Here is an 18,453-nt window from a genome sequence, read left to right as displayed (position 1 = left end):
GTTTGTTTTCGTTATATTTTTTGATGTTTTCGCTGATGTTTTTTTTTCGCTGATAGTCAAAAATTGGCATGACAAATCGATTAATGGCGCATAATATCTGGAACAAATATCTGTCCATACAGATCAGTATGTCTTTAGTCATTTAACCAGCATAACGCCGCCCATCAAAGATCTGATGGGACATTAATCACTTATTACTACGGTGAATAGATGCGGCAGCAGAGACAGATTAAATCCCCATAAACATTCACACTTGAAAACAATACTAACAGAACTAAACAGTTCCAGAGGGTCAGCGCCTGTTATCAGGACAATAGTCTCGTTTGCGCCGACAGAAATGCAGCTCTGTGCGGTAAGACTCGCGGCGGTGGCTTGTGAGTTTACATCAACACGAAATGGTACAAGAACTCTGTGCTAGTTTCCAGTTATAGCTCATTGCTGGTGGAGTTTGTGACTATTGGATGCAGACCCTTACCACAGGAATTTACCACACATTAGGTACATTAGTGTATTTAGCGCTAATGCTAAGGAGGCGCTCTGTGGACTGTATGCAAGGATCAGTGAACTGCAAAATACACACCCGGATAGACTGTTTATTGTTACTAGAGATTTCAACTATGCAAATCTCAAGTCAGTGCTTCCTAGATTTTATCAATATGTGAAATTTGCAATGAGAGGTGAAAACACGCTGGATCTTGTTTACACAAACATCCCCGGCGCATATTGGCAGAGCCCTGCCCCCACCTCGGCTACTCAGACCACATCTCTGTTATGCTAATTCCAGCATACAGACCACTCGCCATGCGTTCAAAACCGGTTCTAAAGCAGGTAAAAACCTTCCAGATGCGCTAAACAACTTCTATGCTTGGTTTGACAGGCAGAATGACGTGACGGCGAGGAAGACCCCCCCTCCTCCGAACAACCAGATGCTCACTACAACTGATGTGAGGAAAACTCTACGCAGAGTCAATCCACGTAAAGCTGCTGGACCAGACAACACAGTGCTCAGAGAATGTGCAGAACAGCTGGCAGATGGTTTCACCGACATCTTCAACATCTCTCTGAGCAGCGCCGTCATTCCCACATACTTCAAGGCCACCACCATCGTCCTTGCGCCGAAAAAGTATTCTGTTGCCTGTCTCAATGACTACCGTCCCGTTGAACTTAGGCCTCACTCAGTACGGATCGGGAACTGCACCTTCAGTACCACCTCATTATGGAATGGGGCCCCACAAGGCTGTGTGCTCAGTCCCCTGCTGTTCACACTGCTGACTCATGACTATGTAGTGACACACAGTTCGAATCATACAGTGGGAGCCACGTCAAACAGCCGCCTGGAGCATGATAGGTCCATGACAGGACCATGACAGGACCATGATCGATCCGTGCACGGAATATGATCCCCCGCGATGATGTAGTTAACGATGCCCCGCCCCATAAACGCCCCCATGCCCTTTCTAAAAGCATGGTTGCAATGCTGTATAATCCCGCCAGATGGAGCATTGTCTGCTTCAGTTAACTGCAGTGTCCAAGCAGCCGGTTACTATTTTTAATATATATATAACATAACTTACGTCAACATAGTTTCATAAATAGATGATGTGGTAAAAAAGAGGGAAAAGACGATTAATAAAACAGATTTAAATCACTCAATACACAACACATGATGCTTATGCTACTTTTAATTTATTAAATAATAAAACTACTTATTGCAATATTTTTCACGACATCCTTAATAATACTTAAAGACACTGTAAAATTTGTAATTTATCTATACCGCTCGTTGTAGGTACGGAATACAAATGCGGGCTATGTACAGTATTTTACATTACGGTGTATTTTATCTATTTCTGTTTAATACACTGGTAGATAATATTTTGCTGCAAAGTAAAGCTTAAAATTTAAGTTCTGCTTGAGTTTGTTTTCGTTATATTTTTTGATGTTTTCGCTGATGTTTTTTTTTCGCTGATAGTCAAAAATTGGCATGACAAATCGATTAATGGCGCATAATATCTGGAACAAATATCTGTCCATACGGATCAGTATGTCTTTAGTCATTTAACCAGCATAACGCCGCCCATCAAAGATCTGATGGGACATTAATCACTTATCACTACGGTGAATAGATGCGGCAGCAGAGACAGATTAAATCCCCATAAACATTCACACTTGGAAACAATACTAACAGAACTAAACAGTTCCAGAGGGTCAGTGCCTGTTATCAGGACAGGGATCACCTACAGGATACTACTGTATTTTTCACTGCTTGTATATTTTTGCCATAGTTTCATCTGGTTTTACACGATTTCATGTGTTATTTGTTTGTGTGTGTACGTGTGTGTGTGAGAGAGAGTGAGAGAAAGTGCGTGCGAGAGAGCGCGTGCGAGAGAGAGGGCTTATATTGTGATTAATCCAAGGTTACTAAAGCCTGGCTTACTACTACAAATAAAAAATTATTTAAATGTAACCCATGGGTCTCAATCACAAAATCAGCCAACGCTGTAAACAGATGACACGACAAATTACTGTATATACTCTGAAATGTTCATTTGAACATTTAAAAAATATATATAAAAAAATATATATATACATAAAACAATCAACTATTATTTTCAGGGTCAAGTTTACGGGGCTTTTCAGTCTTTCGTTAATTTTACTTCTAACTCGAAACCAATGTGGCTTATTAAAGATGCACTGTTTTATTGGACATGGCTGTTTTGTAATGTTCTGCAAAATAAACACTGTCTACGGTTCGAATATACTGTGAACGTCTCAAAGTCACGTCTCTAGATCCTTCTGCAGTAATGTTATCATGGTGTAAATTATTAACGTATCGATGTATTTCACATGCGGACAAAATAGACCATGTCTAATAATGAAAGTAACGAATTTGTCACTACTCTTCTTTTACGCAGCAAGGCTAAAAAGAAAATAAAAATTACACCAATCCTGCCATGACGCTACCCTGTCCATACACAACACTGGCTGGGAAGATGAACTCAGACTTTCCAAAACTTGCTATTATTTCTTGAGATGAAATTAAGCTAGGATAAAGAGAACAGAAGTGAACTCCCCTCTGTGCAATATCTAAGTACAGTGTAACTGGAGCAGCCACAAAATGCCCCCTGTCTAACTCTGATTAGGAAAAGCTTACAGACACCAAACCTGCAGCACTTTGGTGTAACTTTTATTATCTTTTTAGCCGTGCTGCATAAGAGAAGAGTAGTGACAAATTCGTTACTTTTAATAACGTGATTTTTGATTGAATGTTATATCATTTCCAAGTTTGATAGTGTCGATTTTAGAGTGCATTATACGTGAGATGCGAAAAGGAAGTAAATAAACACGAGCTGCGAAATATTTAAGCAATATAAATTCAACAAAGTGTGATCATAATGGTTGTTGTTGCTGCTGTTTAGGTAATTGGTTCCATTGTGTTACTGAACGCAACTGTGTTCACAAAACCGAGCGGAGGGAAAGAAAAACACTCTCTAACGCGTTTAAATGAAAAGGGGCGGCAGCTTTTCTTTGAAGATAGCGATTGTGTAATGGGGGCAATCCGTGGCAGGGGGGGCGTTTTAGGGCATAACACACCTCTGAACGTCTTTTGTCTTGTAAATGATTATTTTCGTTTACCTTCCAATCCCCCACAGCGCACACACTCTCTACACTGTTGCTATGTTTGTTGGGGCACTTGGTTATACAAAGCACTTTAATGTATGAAACACTTACTTCCTGGCTTGTTTTATTTTAAATATTGCTTATTACCTTTTCCCGAAAAAAAACATTAAACATAAACAACATGTTATCATTGTGTAAATTATTAACATATTGGTCTTTAAATTAAGGACAAAACAGACCCTGCGCTTGTGTTTAGGACTGATGCTGAACAGCTGTGTTCATAGGTTTAATCAACGATTTACAAGAAAACTGTTAAAGCGTTTGTGGATGAGAGGTGTGTGTGCGCGCGCTCCTGCATTTCTTTGTTTGTTTAACACAAACATTTGCGCACAGACAAGTAAGTCTAAAGAACCCCTCCCGCCGCCAAAAAACACACACACACACACAGAGCAATTAGCACCATGTCATAGTCAGTATTCTCCACTGAGGTTTCTTACCTTCCACTCCTTCTAAGTTTGTCTTTGCTCTTTTGATGGAATTCTTAAAACCCCCCAAAAAATTTTATACTGAGAAAAAATGATTATGGGTCACATAATCACAAACACAAACTAGCACAGATACATAAAGTGTTTAACTGTTGTTTTAATTTGTTTCTATAACCAGTAATAATAATAATAATTATTATTATTATCATTATTATTAGCCCAACTCTTTGGCTATTTAAAATAACGTCGGTTCCCATTTTTTGCACATTACATTTACATTTACATTTAGGCATTTGGCAAACGCTCTTATCCAGAGCGACTTACATTTTTATCTCATTACACATCTGAGCAGTTGAGGGTTAAGGGCCTTGTCAAGGGCCCAACAGTGGCAAGTTGGTGGTTGTGGGGTTTGAACCTGGGATCTTCCGAACTGTAGTCCAATGCCTTAACCACTGAGCTACCCCTGGCCCTTGAACCAAGAACATTAAAGTTCTTGGTTCAAGTTAATGTATTTTTAAATACCCAAACAATCCCCCAACAATTAAAAACACGCACACATGACTTTAAAAATAAAATTTATTCTTCCAAAACTAGTCAAAGGCAAAACAGTAATTTGTATAAAACAGTTGAATACATGTTTAATTTTTGCTTAAAGGTCATTAAAATACCCGGATAACACCAGCTGCATATCAGTCCCTATCTGGATCTTTTATATTAAAATATCATTTAAAAAATATATTAAAGATGGAACCGTTTAATTCTTTGTTTCCCCCCTAAAGTATCAGATGTTTTGCAATTCTGTGTTCAAAATATACAGTAGACCTGACTAAACATCATTCTAAAGCTGTTGCACTGTGACATCATTCCTCCTACAGCTCCCTCAACAGCTTGTTCAGTCTCCTCCAGTATCTCCAAAAGACCAACCGTCATCCGTCTGACCCCCCAATCCTCGACAGCGGAGCTCTGATTAAAGACAACAGGAGAATTTAGTGAAGACAAAGATAAATAAACTTTACAGAACATCTAGTTGTAATAAATATAAAATATATTAGTAAACCTACACCACAGAGTGTGTAAAATACTGTTTTGGGGAATTCTGGAATGTAAATAAACTGGGATAACTTTAACCAGTAAACTTTGTTAACGTTAACCACTGACTGTCTGTATTATCATCTGCATTAAATTAACCGAGAATTTACTTAATGCGCTTTTCATACAAATAAGTTAAGCGATATAACACTCGTATACATTAGTTCATCTCTGAAGCCAAACTATAACTTCCCAAGTACTGAAGCCCCCCACACCTCCTCAACACACCACCCCCCCTCCTTAACTGATAAACACCTCAGAGTTTTTATTCAGCTCGGTAACTAAGCGCTTGCGCTACCGCGCAAAGTCACGGACAAAATGAGAAAAATATAAACCTGGTTATGAGCGTTTAGCTCGCGAGCTCCTGTACATCTATCCTCAGCTTGTGTCCTTCATGAACTGCATCACATTATATTCACAGAAATAACCTGCAGATTAACTCTTACCCAAAGAATAAATAAATGCTGAATTTATCCAGACAACACGTGGTCAGATTCTGAAGGCATTTTTATAAAGCACAAACACTCTTCCTCGGGTAGTGCAGCTTTTGTAATAGGGACATTAATAGTATTTTCGAAGCTTTAGTGTCTTTTTTAGTTAAAGAGGAGTGACATTGTGAGTTTGTGACACTGACAGTAAGCTGTAATGTTAACTCCAGACTTGGTAAACAGATCATTAAGTTATCTAAAGTTACATCGCACGCTGCTGGTGCTGCCAGTGATTTTCAAAATGGCCAATAAAAAACTAAACTGGGAAATAAACTGTAAACTAAATCCAAACAAATTTTATAAATTAAAACACCACTTACCGCGAATAGTCCATTAAGCCGCCATCTTCATCTCTGTAGTGCAGTTTGGTAGTGTCAGCGTCGGCGGGGGTGGGAGCGGGTTGTTAAAATCACGTGATTGCAACTCAGCGCAGCTAAATTGCTGGCTTGTGTTAACGTGTCCTTGAGAACGAAGCGCCATCTAGTGGTGGAACCAGGTAAATGCATAAATGGGGCTTGAATGGGCGTGTTTACCGTGAAATCTTGACACGCCTTTCTCGAAGAAAAAGAAGGGGGGACTACGGCGTGCATAGGGCAGCCGTACGCCATTCGCACGCCATTCACATGGTCGCGGCTATTTGGCGTGGCTCCATCTGTATCATCAAGTACTGACAAATCAGCGTACAGAGAGGAAATGCAGAGGCTAACGAACTGGTGTAAAGACAACAACCTGTCTTTGAATGTTGATAAGACAAAGGAGATGGTTGTTGACTTTAGGAGGACACGAAGCGACCATTCTCCGCTAGGCATCAACGGCTCCTCTGTGGAGATCGTTGAAAGCACCAAATTCCTGTGTGTCCACCTGGAGAAGGACCTCACCTGGTCCCTCAACACCAGCTCCCTGCATAAGAAAGCCCAACAGCGTCTCTTCTTTGTGAGAAGACTGAGGAAGGCCCTCACCACCGATCCTGACCATCTTCTATAGAGGAACTATCGAGAGCATCCTGAGTGGCTGCATCACTGTCTGGTTTGGGAATTGTGCCATATCGGACTGCAAGACCCTACAAAGGACAGTAGAGAGAAAATCATCGGTGTCTCTTTCCTCTTTATTGAAGACACCACAGACACCTTTATATCTACACCAAACGCTGCATCTGCAAAGCCAGCAGCATTGTGGCTGATCGGGCCTAGAAAATGGTTCTGGCCTTTTATATTATTACCTACTACCTATTATAGCTGAACTGCCTCCCAACCTACACACTGTATAAATGCAGACCATTTACTGCTTTCTGTTTCACCCAAATGAGGATGGGTTCCCTGTTAAGTCTGGTTCCTCTCAAGGTTTCTTTCTATTACCATCTCAGGGAGTTTTTCCTTGCCACTGTCGCCCTCGGCTTGCTCACCAGGGACAAACTGACCATTTTGATCCATACAAATTCACATTTCATACTAACTTAAATAATTCTTTTGACTGTGTAAAGCTGCTTTGCGGCAATGAAAATTGCTAAAAGTGCTATACAAATAAAATTGAATTGAATTGAATTGAATCGGACGCACCCCTGTCACACACACTCCTGCCATCTGGAAAAAGGTATTAAAGCATTCGAGCACACACATCCAGACTGTGCAACAGATTTTTTCCACAAGCCATCCGTCTCTTCAACAAAAAGGGACTAAACTGATACACACACACACACACACACACAAACATTATCACTCAGTTAAACTCCTCAAAACATTGAGACTGGATTGACTAATCAACACAAGCGCAAACATACTGATCTACAATACCAAACTATTGTACACACCAACCTGTAAATGCTTTTTTGCACAATATTCATTACTGGATTAATTTTTGCACTAACTTCTTAATTCTTGCTGCTACGTTAAGGAATGTTTACTGTTTCTCCAGTACCTCAACTTATCACCTCAACACGACAGAGTATTATGTTATGTTATGTCCTTTGTCACACGTTGTTTTTCTTGTTTGCACATTTGTACATGGACTTTATGTTGTCTGTAAAAAAAACATGGATAGTCTTCCTCTCTAAGTTAGCTAGTTAGTTTTTGTTAATTTATGTTGTTAATTTATGTTGTCAGGTCAAACTGTCTTGTCTCCGCTAGCCTCTTAGTGAGCTAGTTTAGTTTTAATAATAATAATAATAATAATAAGTTAATTTTATATAGCACCTTTCAGGAGACTCAAGGCCGCTTTACAATAACAAAAATGTTTACACATAGAAAAAGACATCTGAAGGACAACAAAACAAAATACAGATAAACATGAAAACCGGTAGGATTGATCTAAACACATATTCAAGGACTGGGAAAAGAGGAAGAGAAAAGATATGTTTTAGGGTGGGTTTTGAAATCCTGTAGTGAAGAAAGATCACGGATGTGTTCGGGAATAGAATTCCAGAGTGTAGGGGCAAAAATACTAAATGCTCGTCCTCCAAATGATGCTAGTCTATGGCGAGAAATTAACAGTAGACCATCATCTGCAGATCGGAGTGTGCGAACAGGGGAGTAAGTATGAATAAGATCCGAAATATGGGGGGGGGCAAGACCATGGAGTGCTTTGAAGGTGATAAGGAGAATCTTGTATTGAATGCGGGAGCGAACAGGTAGCCAATGTAGTTTGTATAGGATGGGAGTGATGTGTGAGGATTTCTTTGAATAAGTGAGGACCCTAGCAGCAGAGTTCTGAATGTATTGGAGCTTATTTAATGTTGTATTTGGTAGACCATAAAAAAGAGAATTACAGTAGTCAAGTCGAGAAATAATGAAAGCGTGAACCAGTGTCTCAGCATCCTTAATGTCTAAAAAGGGACGTAGACGAGCTATATTACGGAGGTGATAGAAGGCAGATTTAGTAAGTGAAGAAATGTGAGGTAGAAAGGAAAGATGGGAGTCAAAAATTATACCCAGATTTTTTTTTACAGTGGTGGAAGGTCTAACCAAGGTCCCGGAAATTTTAACAGTATCAGTACAGAGAGAAACAACGTTTTTCGGTGAACCAACAAGTAAAAAATCTGTTTTTATCAGTCTTGAGCTTGAGAAGGTTACTGGTCATCCAGGCATATATGTTATCAACACAAGCAGAAACAGAGTTAGTGGGAAAGGGATGGTAGTGTCGAAAACTGATATAAAGTTGAGTGTCATCTGCATAACAGTGGAAATTGAAACCATGACGGCGGATTATTTTACCTAGAGGAAGCATGTAGATGATAAACAGTAGTAGGCCAAGAACAGAACCCTGCGGAACACCATGAGAAACAGGAGCGGTAGAGGATTTAGACTGGTGGATAGTAATATAGTGTTGACGGTCAGACAGATAAGAAGCGAACCAGGATAAGGCAGTTCCAGAAATACCAAGAGCAGGGAGTCGTGAAATGAGAATACTGTGAGAAATAGTATCAAATGCAGAAGAAAGATCTAACAGAATCAAAATGCTAACAGAGCCAGCATCAGAGGCCATAAGAAGGTCATTGACAACCTTAAGAAGTGCTGTCTCTGTACTGTGCTGAAGGCGAAAACCGGATTGGAAACATTCATAAAGATTATAAGATGACATAGGCCGTGAAATAACATAGGCCGTGAAATAACAGGTGCCGAGTGTTTAAGCAGGGACGTAGGGGCAGGATTGACTTTACTGAGTAACTCAGAAATAAAAGCAGGAGTTGGAGGATCGAACTCAGTAAAAATACCAGTTGCAAAGTCTGTAGGGAAGTCATTTGATTGGATAGGGGAGTACACTGTTGAAAAGAAAAAATATATACGAATTTTTTTTTTTTTTTTGGAAGTAATTTAAGAATGACTCACAGAGATCTACAGAGTTGGTCATAACAGGGACAGAACGGCTAGTGAGTTTGTTAACTAACGAAAACAGTGTTTTAGGACAGGAAGATGCATTTGTGATAAGAGTAGAATAATAGCTGGAGCGTGCGTTATTTAAAGCCAATTTATATAGCTGAATATGATCCTTGTATGCAATAAGATGCACGATCAAGCTAGTTTTCCTATAATGGCGTTCCAGGCGACGACCAATGGTTTTTAATTCGCGAAGTGAGGGGGTAAACCAGGGTGATGTATGCGTAGAAGGTACGATTCTGCATTTGAGTGGGGCGTGAATATTAAGGGCGGTAGGAAGAGCGTTATTATATTTAGCAAGAATATCAAGAGCAGAGCTGTGTTCAGTTATATCTGAAAAATTTGTCTGTACAGAATCAGTAAACAGTGAATGATCAACAAAAGTAATTTTACGAAAAGTAATGGTTGATTTTACTCTGAGGCAGGGGAGAGGCATTTCACAACTGAGTTCAATGAGAGTGATCAGAAAGTTCAATCTGAGATCCATACACAGAAACATTACGTAAACCAGTTGTACAAATTAAATCCAGTGTGTGATTTTTTAGATGTGTAGGAAAATTAATGTGCTGTACGAGATTAAAACATTCAAAAACTGACATGAGTTCACGGGAGTCTGCACAATCTTTGTTAACATGTATATTGAAATCACCAAGTAAGATTATAGAAGAAGACATCGCACAAGTAAGGGTTAATAGTTCATGTAGTTCAGTGAAGAAATTTGACATTGATTTGGGTGGACAATACAAGAGAACTGCAATCATAGGAAATGTACCAGAGATTTTGAGAACCAGGTATTCAAAGGTTGAAGTTGCATGAAAGTCAATGGTTTTAACAGGAATGTTACTACGATAGATGGCAGCCAGACCGCCGCCCCTCGATGTCAGACGGGGTTTGGTCAGGTAGCTGTATCCAGAGGGGGTGAGAAGATTTAGGTGGAAATAGTCATTTGGTATTTGCCATGTTTCAGTAAGCAGCAAAAAATCCAGGTCTCTATCAGTTAACAGCGCGGAAAGCACAGAAGCCTTGTTAGTAAGTGACCAATAGTTGAACAGCGCTAATGCAGGATTAAGCGCACAATCATTGCGTGTCTGTAGAGCAGATGGAGATGGAGATACAGTAATTAAGGCAGTACGATTGATACCACGGTGGTTGGCCGGCAGCATAGAATAACGTATGTCCAAACGGTTAGACCAAATAGAAGGAATAGACGAGGATGTCACACAGCGCAATGAGAGGTAGTGGCGACCGGAGCAATGAACGTAGCGTGGCCGTCTAGTAATCCCAAGTTCCTTGGAGAGCCTGTATGTAGATGCGTCGAGGCGAGGGTGTGATTTCAGGCTTCATAGTTGAGATAACAAGTAACTGAGTGCCATAACAATAACGCAGTCAAATAATAAGCCCAGTGTTAAAACTCTAAGCAAAGCAGGTAAAGGAGCTTTGCAAACAGTGAAAGACATGGCTAGATGCGAGAGCACAACATCACTGACAGCCGCAACACACTTGTGGCTGAATGATTAGCGCAATACGGACCTTAACAGTCAAATCCGATGGTGTTTCGGTTGAGCCTCACTATCCGATATACTGTCCACGATAGATAGACGAAGGAGTCTGTCTGTATGGCACACATACAATGACATCATCAGCACACAACATGACAACATGACAAAAGTTTTCCAAAAGCACCATTTTCAACATCCAAAACTGCATTTGTGTAGACAAAGGGCTAAAACCGCAGATAAAAATCTCTGTTAACTACCCGGCTACGTGTGGACATGGCCTAAGATGTGTTGCAAACTGTTTAAGTGTCTTACCGGAGTTTCGGAAAAGTTTATAAACGGATGCCGTGCATATGCAGCATTCACTCGCGGTACGAAAAATGCATTCAAGGCTGCAACGGCTGTAAAATAATCATCAGCATTGCCTGTATTTGGCAGCGTAAAGAATACATCTTGGACATCAGGTCCGGCGCTATGCAAAAGAAGCGCCTTGTGTCATTGACCAACTGACGCAGCGAAACCTTCTTCAATTAAGCCCTTTTCCATCTGCGTAAAGTTTAAATGATGTCAGCCATTTTGTCCATCTTTTAAATTCAATTCAATTTTATTTATATAGCGCTTTTAACAATGGTCATTGTCTTAAAGCAGCTTCTCAAAAAATTTAAGAATTTTTTTTTTTTTTTCTTTAGAAAAGAAAAGAAAATATTTGGAAATGTGTATGTGTGAGAAAAATGTGTCTAGATAATAATTAGATTAATGAATGATGAATGAAATGTCTCTGATGAGCAAGCCAAGGGTGACGATGACGGTGGCAAGGAAAAACTCCCTGAGATGGCAATAGGAAGAAACCTTGAGAGGAACCAGACTCAATCAGGGAACCCTGATTGAGTCCATCTTGGCCCAAGAGTCTTTGTAGCACTCAAACGTAGGAATACCTGACATTTCAATTGCATGCAATTGTGACAGATAGAATGTGGCAGTTATATATATTTAGTTATATATATATTTACTGTAGGGGGAGCCCGTGCTACTTTCCCTGACGGTGAGAGCAGCATCCTAGTCATTTTTCTATCTTTCTCCCCTCACTATTTGTGCTTATTTAATGGAACAACATTTTGGAGGCACCACTGGGAAGCTTAGCTAGAGGATCATTCATAAGTTGTAACTGGAATCCTCTTGTTGACCACCCCTTCAAATTACCCAGGCATCAGAGAAAGGAGTTTGTCAAGGTAGTCAAAGTCATCTTTAGATGAATTCTGGTAGCCTGTTTCTCGAGGTAAACACAGTTACCACTAGGGATCAGCAACACTCAGTTGAGTAAGGTAAAACCCCAATTTGTCTGCTTTTGCCCAACATTTGATATAATGGACTCTAAAGTAGAGAAGTTGAGATTGGAGATTACAGGAACATTGTACACGTTGACTCTAGAACAACTGATTCAAGCATGCAATATGCCACAGATTTCAGGACCAATAAAGGAATATGTGACTGGTAAAACACGTAGTCAGTTAATTTCGCATGTCATTAGACATCTTAAATGTGAAGAAATGGCCGACCTAGAGGACCTAGGCCAAATTCAAATGGCCAAAGATCTGAGTGCATGTGAGGTTATGACTCAAACTGATGAACAGGAAACTCTTCGAAAAGAGCTAGGGGCACTATGGGTGTCGTTATAGAAAAAGGAGAATGCACCACTTGAGCTGATGAGCAAAAGCTTAAATTCCCCTAAAAGTTTGGGCGGTTCCACAAAAAATATGACCACAGCAGCACCCGATAACTCAGTGTGGCGAAAAGATTTCAAGATAGCAGGCCAGATAGGCGAGCCGGGACAGAAGGATAGGCTAACCTTCTCCAGCCTGGCTAGACAAATTGAAAGGGACTAAGCAAGGGTTATCCAGATTCAGAGATTGTTGATGCAGTGATCCGTGCCATCACCCTAGGCATGCAGTTACATAGCTCTCTAGAAGGAAAAGAATCCCTAACACAGCCTGCTTTCCATAGAATTCTCTGATCTCACTACCAGGAGAGAGGTGCAACAGAACTGTACAAACAACTTACTTCTGAGGTTCAGAATAGCAAAGAGACACCTCAAAATTTCCTACTTAGGGCCATGGACCTGAGACAGAAAATGTAAGGATTTCCTGAATTTTGGTAGACTCCTTTTTGTCTACTCAGTGCTCAGCCCGTATTCTGCTTGTCCCGCCTGGCCAGGGAATGTGTTTCTTGATAGTGCAGCGTGTCGAGGTAAAAGACTGTTCTTATGCACAGAATAGATAGACAAACAAGAAATTAAATATTCCCTACATTTCTCCCCTTTTATTCATAAGAAACATTGTTGAATAAAACTCATAGCTTTCCAGAAGTTGCCGGCGGATAATAGGTCATCGGACGCAAGGCAGGAACATAACCTGAAACATACTTATACAAAAGATTTTGCACACAGTGAAGAATGTGACCAAAAAGAATACACAGAAATATAACAGGTTGGGTAAAAACTCATGTGTGTGAAAAATATCATTTACAATGTCGGACTCATAAATAACTATTGCCTTTCTTGACGCTACAGTGATCAGAGTGCGGGCACGCCCAATCTGCACTTGTCCCACTTCACACGGCGCTAAGACACCATCAGGAATGGTACACTAATAGCAGAAGTGAAGTCGTCCTGTGGCAATCCCAGATGTTCCCTCTGTGTCACGTCACTTCCTCTGTATCACCTCACTCCCTCTGTGTCACGTCACTTCCTGTGTGTCATGTCACTCCCTCTGTGTCACGTCACGAGTTGGTCATCTCTGCAGCACATCTTTAGTCTAGGAAACAAAACAAAAAATCACAGAGAAAGAAAGATAATAATACACAAACATTTAATCATCTTTCGATTTCACACCAACAGGACATCTCTTCAGCCTAATATCATAAATCCACTGTGGAAAAAGATCAGTTAGGATAGCAATACAAGTGATTTACAGTCTCCCAGTTTTCTGGGGGTCAAAGATTTTACCAGAACAATATCTCCCACATTAAAAGGATGTGTGAGTTTTGTTGAGGATATAAGAGTCACATCAGCAATTTGTTTATAATGTTTAGTTAGAGTATCTATTAGAGCAGCAGAATATTCAGCAATATGTACATCAAAATCAGTTATTCCCGTCACAGGTTTGCCTTTCCTCCATGGCACGGGAAAGGGTCTGCCAAGTATAATTTCATGTGGTGACGTGCACGTCTTTTCTTGGTGTCATTCTCATTTCAGCTAGAACAGCATGTAACTGTGATCAACCCAGTTTTTACTCCCCATGGTTTGCATTGCTTTAGTCAATTTTTCTTTTAGTGTCCTATATGTTCTTTCTACTATACCTGATGACTAAATGATAAGGAATGTGAACATGCCAGGACAGTAAAAGATATTTACACAAATTCAGTGTTACCTGTGATGTAAAGGTGTTCCTTTATCTGAGTCAATAGCATGAGGCACGCCATAAAGTATTATTTCGTTCGAGGCACGAAGTATTATTTCTTTCGCTAAGACTGACCTTTGCATTCTCTCGAGCACCTGGGAAAGCTTTCACCCACCTAGAAAACTTGTCGACCAAAATCAGAATGGTCCACATGCAGGCATATGCGTAAAATCAATTTGCCATTCTGCAAATGGGGTAGTAGGTAATGAAAGACTTTCGTGTTTACCAAAACCCTAGGTTTTTCCAAGCATGTTGGCTATGCAAAAGAGTTTTTTCATATCTTCCTTAACCCCGAGGAATGAAAGACAATGAGACGGCAGGCACAAACGACTATCAGCACAATTCCATAAACCATCAGAAGCAAGGTAGGCACCCTGAGCTTGCCAAAATGAATAATCATTCGGCGTGGCTGAAGCTGGTAAAGACAATAAATTTAAATCGGAAATCAAAGATGTGATGCACGGTGAAGGTTAGTACCCCTCATGGAAAAGGAGGATGTGTGGGGTTGGAGCAAGATTTTTTTGATGAAATGAGACAGTTTATGCAGCAGCAACAGAGAAAAGGGAAAATCCTTTTTAAAGAATTGCATCACTTGAAGGCTTCTATTTTTCCAAAGCCCAGAAGTGAAGAGGAATTGGAGGACCAGGCAAGTCAGCATACCCACCACCTTTTACCCTCACCAAGAACTTTTTTGCATCCATCTTCTACACCTCCTGCACTATTTGCGTACCCTGCCCAAACAGACCCTTCAGTCCATCCAGTTGGAGGTATGCAGGTAAACAGTCAGGTGCAGTAGAGGGAGAGTTTTTTTTGTTTGCTTTAAGAGGATTTCAAGAACGTGGGGCTGGCCAGTGGATGAGTGGGCTGCTCGAGTTGTTACCTTACTGACGGGAAAGGCCTTGGAGGCGTACGCTGGGATGGATGAGCTAAGAGCTGGCAACTACGATGACATCAAGGCAGCCAATGTTTCAAAAAGTTTGTGAAATTGATGGGAAAATTGTAGGTGTATCAAAACTATCTGGGGATATGTACATTATTAAAGACAATCTTCTGTATTTAGTAGATACTGGGAATCCCAGATCGGTTGTACCTGGTGAACTCCGTTAAATAGTCTTGCATTTAGGTCATATTATCCCATGGTCAGGACACTTAGGTCAGCAGAAAACAGATGACCGAATCAGTCAACGCTTTTATTGGCCTAAATTGTATCAGGATGTACAAGAATATTGTAGGACCTGTTCTCAATGCCAGATGGTAGCTCCAGTTCACAAAGTCGACAGAAGTTACCTTAAACCCCTAATGATTATTGGTACCCCATTTGATCGCATAGGAATAGACATAATAAGACCTTTAGTGAAGAGTAGCTCAGGTAATCAGTTTGCGTTGGTAATCTGTGATTACGCAACTAGATATCCTGAAGTGTACCCTTTGCGATCTGTTCAGGTTAAAAACATTGTGAAGTGTTTGATAAATCTAATTTCAAGGGTGGGTGTTCCTTCTGAAATTATCACTGATCAGGGAACCAATTTCAAGTCAAGTCAAGTCAAGTCAAGTCGCTTTTATTGTCACATCACGTACTGGTACACTGGTACCGTACACGTGAGTGAAATTCTTATGTGCAAGCTACACAAGCAATAGTGGTGTACAATTATAAGAATAAATATACATATGGATAATACAGAAGTAAAATATAGTGCAAGTGTTATTAAAAAAAAAAAAAAAAAAAAAGTGAGCATAAGTATACACATCTACACATACAGAATATACACACATATACACGTCTATGTATATATATACACATACATATGTATACATATATCTACATATGCACATACACACATATGCATACATGTATATACCCATACACACACGATTGTGGGAGTGTTTACTTGTGTATAATGTATAAGGAATGATCGCAATGATTATTGTGCAAAAAGGCAATTATGTGCAGTGTGGAGTGCATAAAGTGGCTTGGTGACTGTAAAGTGACATTGTGAAAGTGACAAGTGGAGACCTATTGGTCAGTGTTCAGTAGTCTGATGGCCTGATGATAGAAGCTGTCCCTCAGCCTGCTGGTTCGGGACCGGATGCTTCCATACCTCCTGCCTGACGGGAGCAGTTTAAATAGGTGGTTACTGGGGTGACTGGAGTCTTTGATGATCCTCCTCGCTTTCCTCAGGCACCGCTTCCTGTAGATGTCCTGGAGGGAGGGAAGCTCACCTCCAATTATCCTTTCGGAACACCGCACCACTCTCTGCAGAGCTTTGCGGTTGTAGGCGGTGCTGTTGCCGTACCAGGTCGTGATGGATCCAGCGAGGATGCTCTCGATGGCACAGCGGTAGAAGGACCTAAGTATGCGGGGGCTCATGCCAAATCTTTTTAGTCTCCTGAGAAAGAAGAGTCGCTGCTGCGCCTTCTTCACTGTTTTGTCAGTATGAACTGACCATGTGAGATCCTCTGCTATTTGGACACCCAGGAAGCGGAAGCTGCTCACTTTCTCCACAGCAGCGCCGTTGATGATGATGGGGGAATGTGCACCCCTACACCTTCGGAAGTCCACTATCAACTCTTTGGTCTTTCCGACATTGAGGGAGAGATGATTCTCCTGGCACCAATGTGTCAGGGCACTGACCTCATCCCTGTATGCCGTCTCATCACCGTTGGTGATAAGACCTACCACTGTTGTGTCGTCTGCAAACTTCACAACGATGTTGGAGCTGCTAGTGGCCGTGCAGTCGTATGTGTAGAGTGAGTACAGTAGAGGACTCAGTACACACCCTTGTGAAGCACCCGTGTTCATTGTGACAGGGGATGAGGTGATACTGCCCAGTCTGACCATCTGGCGTCTGTCGGACAGGAAGTTGAGAACCCAGCTGCAGAGAGAGCTGCTCAATCCTAGATCTTGTAGTTTCCTGTCCAGCTTTGAGGGAATGATGGTGTTGAATGCAGAGCTATAATCTACTAGCAGCATTCTCACATACATATCTTTTTTCTCCAGGTGGGTGAGGGTAGTATGTAGAGTCAGGGCTATGGCGTCATCAGTGGACCTGTTGTGGCGGTATGCAAATTGTAGAGGGTCCAGTGAGTCCGGCAGCGCAGAGCAGATGAAGTTCCTGACCAGCCTTTCCAAGCATTTGCTCACGATGGGGGTCAGGGCTACTGGTCGCCAGTCGTTCAGGGATGTGATGGTGGAGGATTTGGGTACAGGGACGATGGTGGCCATTTTGAAGCAGGCTGGGACTACAGACAGAGAGAGGGAGAGGTTGAAGATGTTCATGAACACTCCAGCCAGCTGAGCCGCGCATGATTTAAGAACACGGCAGGGGATTCCGTCAGGACCAGCGGCTTTGCGTGCGTTTACCTGTCTGAAGCACTTCCTTACATCCTCTTCAGACACTGTGTGCGCACTTACGTCATCCATGATGCGTTCGCTGGGCAGTCTCGTGTTGTTTCCTGTGTCGAATCTAGCGTAAAATACGTTTAGATCCTCACACATAGAGGCCGTGGTCTGCGGTGTGCTGGTTTTCTCTCTGAAGTCCGTAATTGTATTCAGTCCCTGCCACATTCTTCTAGGATCATCAAATTGTTGTTCCACTTTGTCCCTGTACTCACGTTTCGCAGACTTAATAGTCTTCCGAAGTTGATAGGTGGCGTGTTTATATTCCAATATGTTAGCAGAGGCAAAGGCAGAGTTCCGTGCTGCCAGTGCCATGCGAACATCACTGTTTATCCATGGTTTCTGGTTTGGATAAATTTTTACTGTTTTGGATGGAACAACGTCATCTACACATTTCCTGATAAATCCACAGACTGAGTCTGCGTATTCATCAATGCTGTCTGCAGCCATTCGAAACATTTCCCAGTCCACGTGATCAAAACAGTCCTGTAACATCGAATCTGATTGGTCCGACCAACAGTGCACCGCCCTTAGGGTTGGAGCTTCCTGTTTC

The 18,453-nt window shown here is 41.2% G+C and overlaps 1 protein-coding gene across 1 annotated transcript in view; it reads right to left on the bottom strand.

The window, feature by feature from the left end:
* Positions 1-18,215, bottom strand: part of LOC128518721 (adhesion G-protein coupled receptor G7-like) — a 62,900-nt gene extending 44,685 nt beyond the window's left edge. The window contains exon 1 of the mRNA XM_053491961.1: positions 16,948-18,215. Coding sequence (XP_053347936.1) covers positions 16,948-18,215 — 1,268 coding nt within the window. The remainder of the gene's footprint in view (positions 1-16,947) is intronic.
* Between the last annotated feature and the right edge of the window lie 238 nt (positions 18,216-18,453).

The sequence above is a fragment of the Clarias gariepinus genome, chromosome 3 (genome assembly GCF_024256425.1).
Source record: "Clarias gariepinus isolate MV-2021 ecotype Netherlands chromosome 3, CGAR_prim_01v2, whole genome shotgun sequence".
Classification (NCBI taxonomy): domain Eukaryota; kingdom Metazoa; phylum Chordata; class Actinopteri; order Siluriformes; family Clariidae; genus Clarias; species Clarias gariepinus.
The sequence above is the reverse complement of the archived record's forward strand: the minus strand, read 5'-3'. Positions and strand labels throughout refer to the sequence as shown.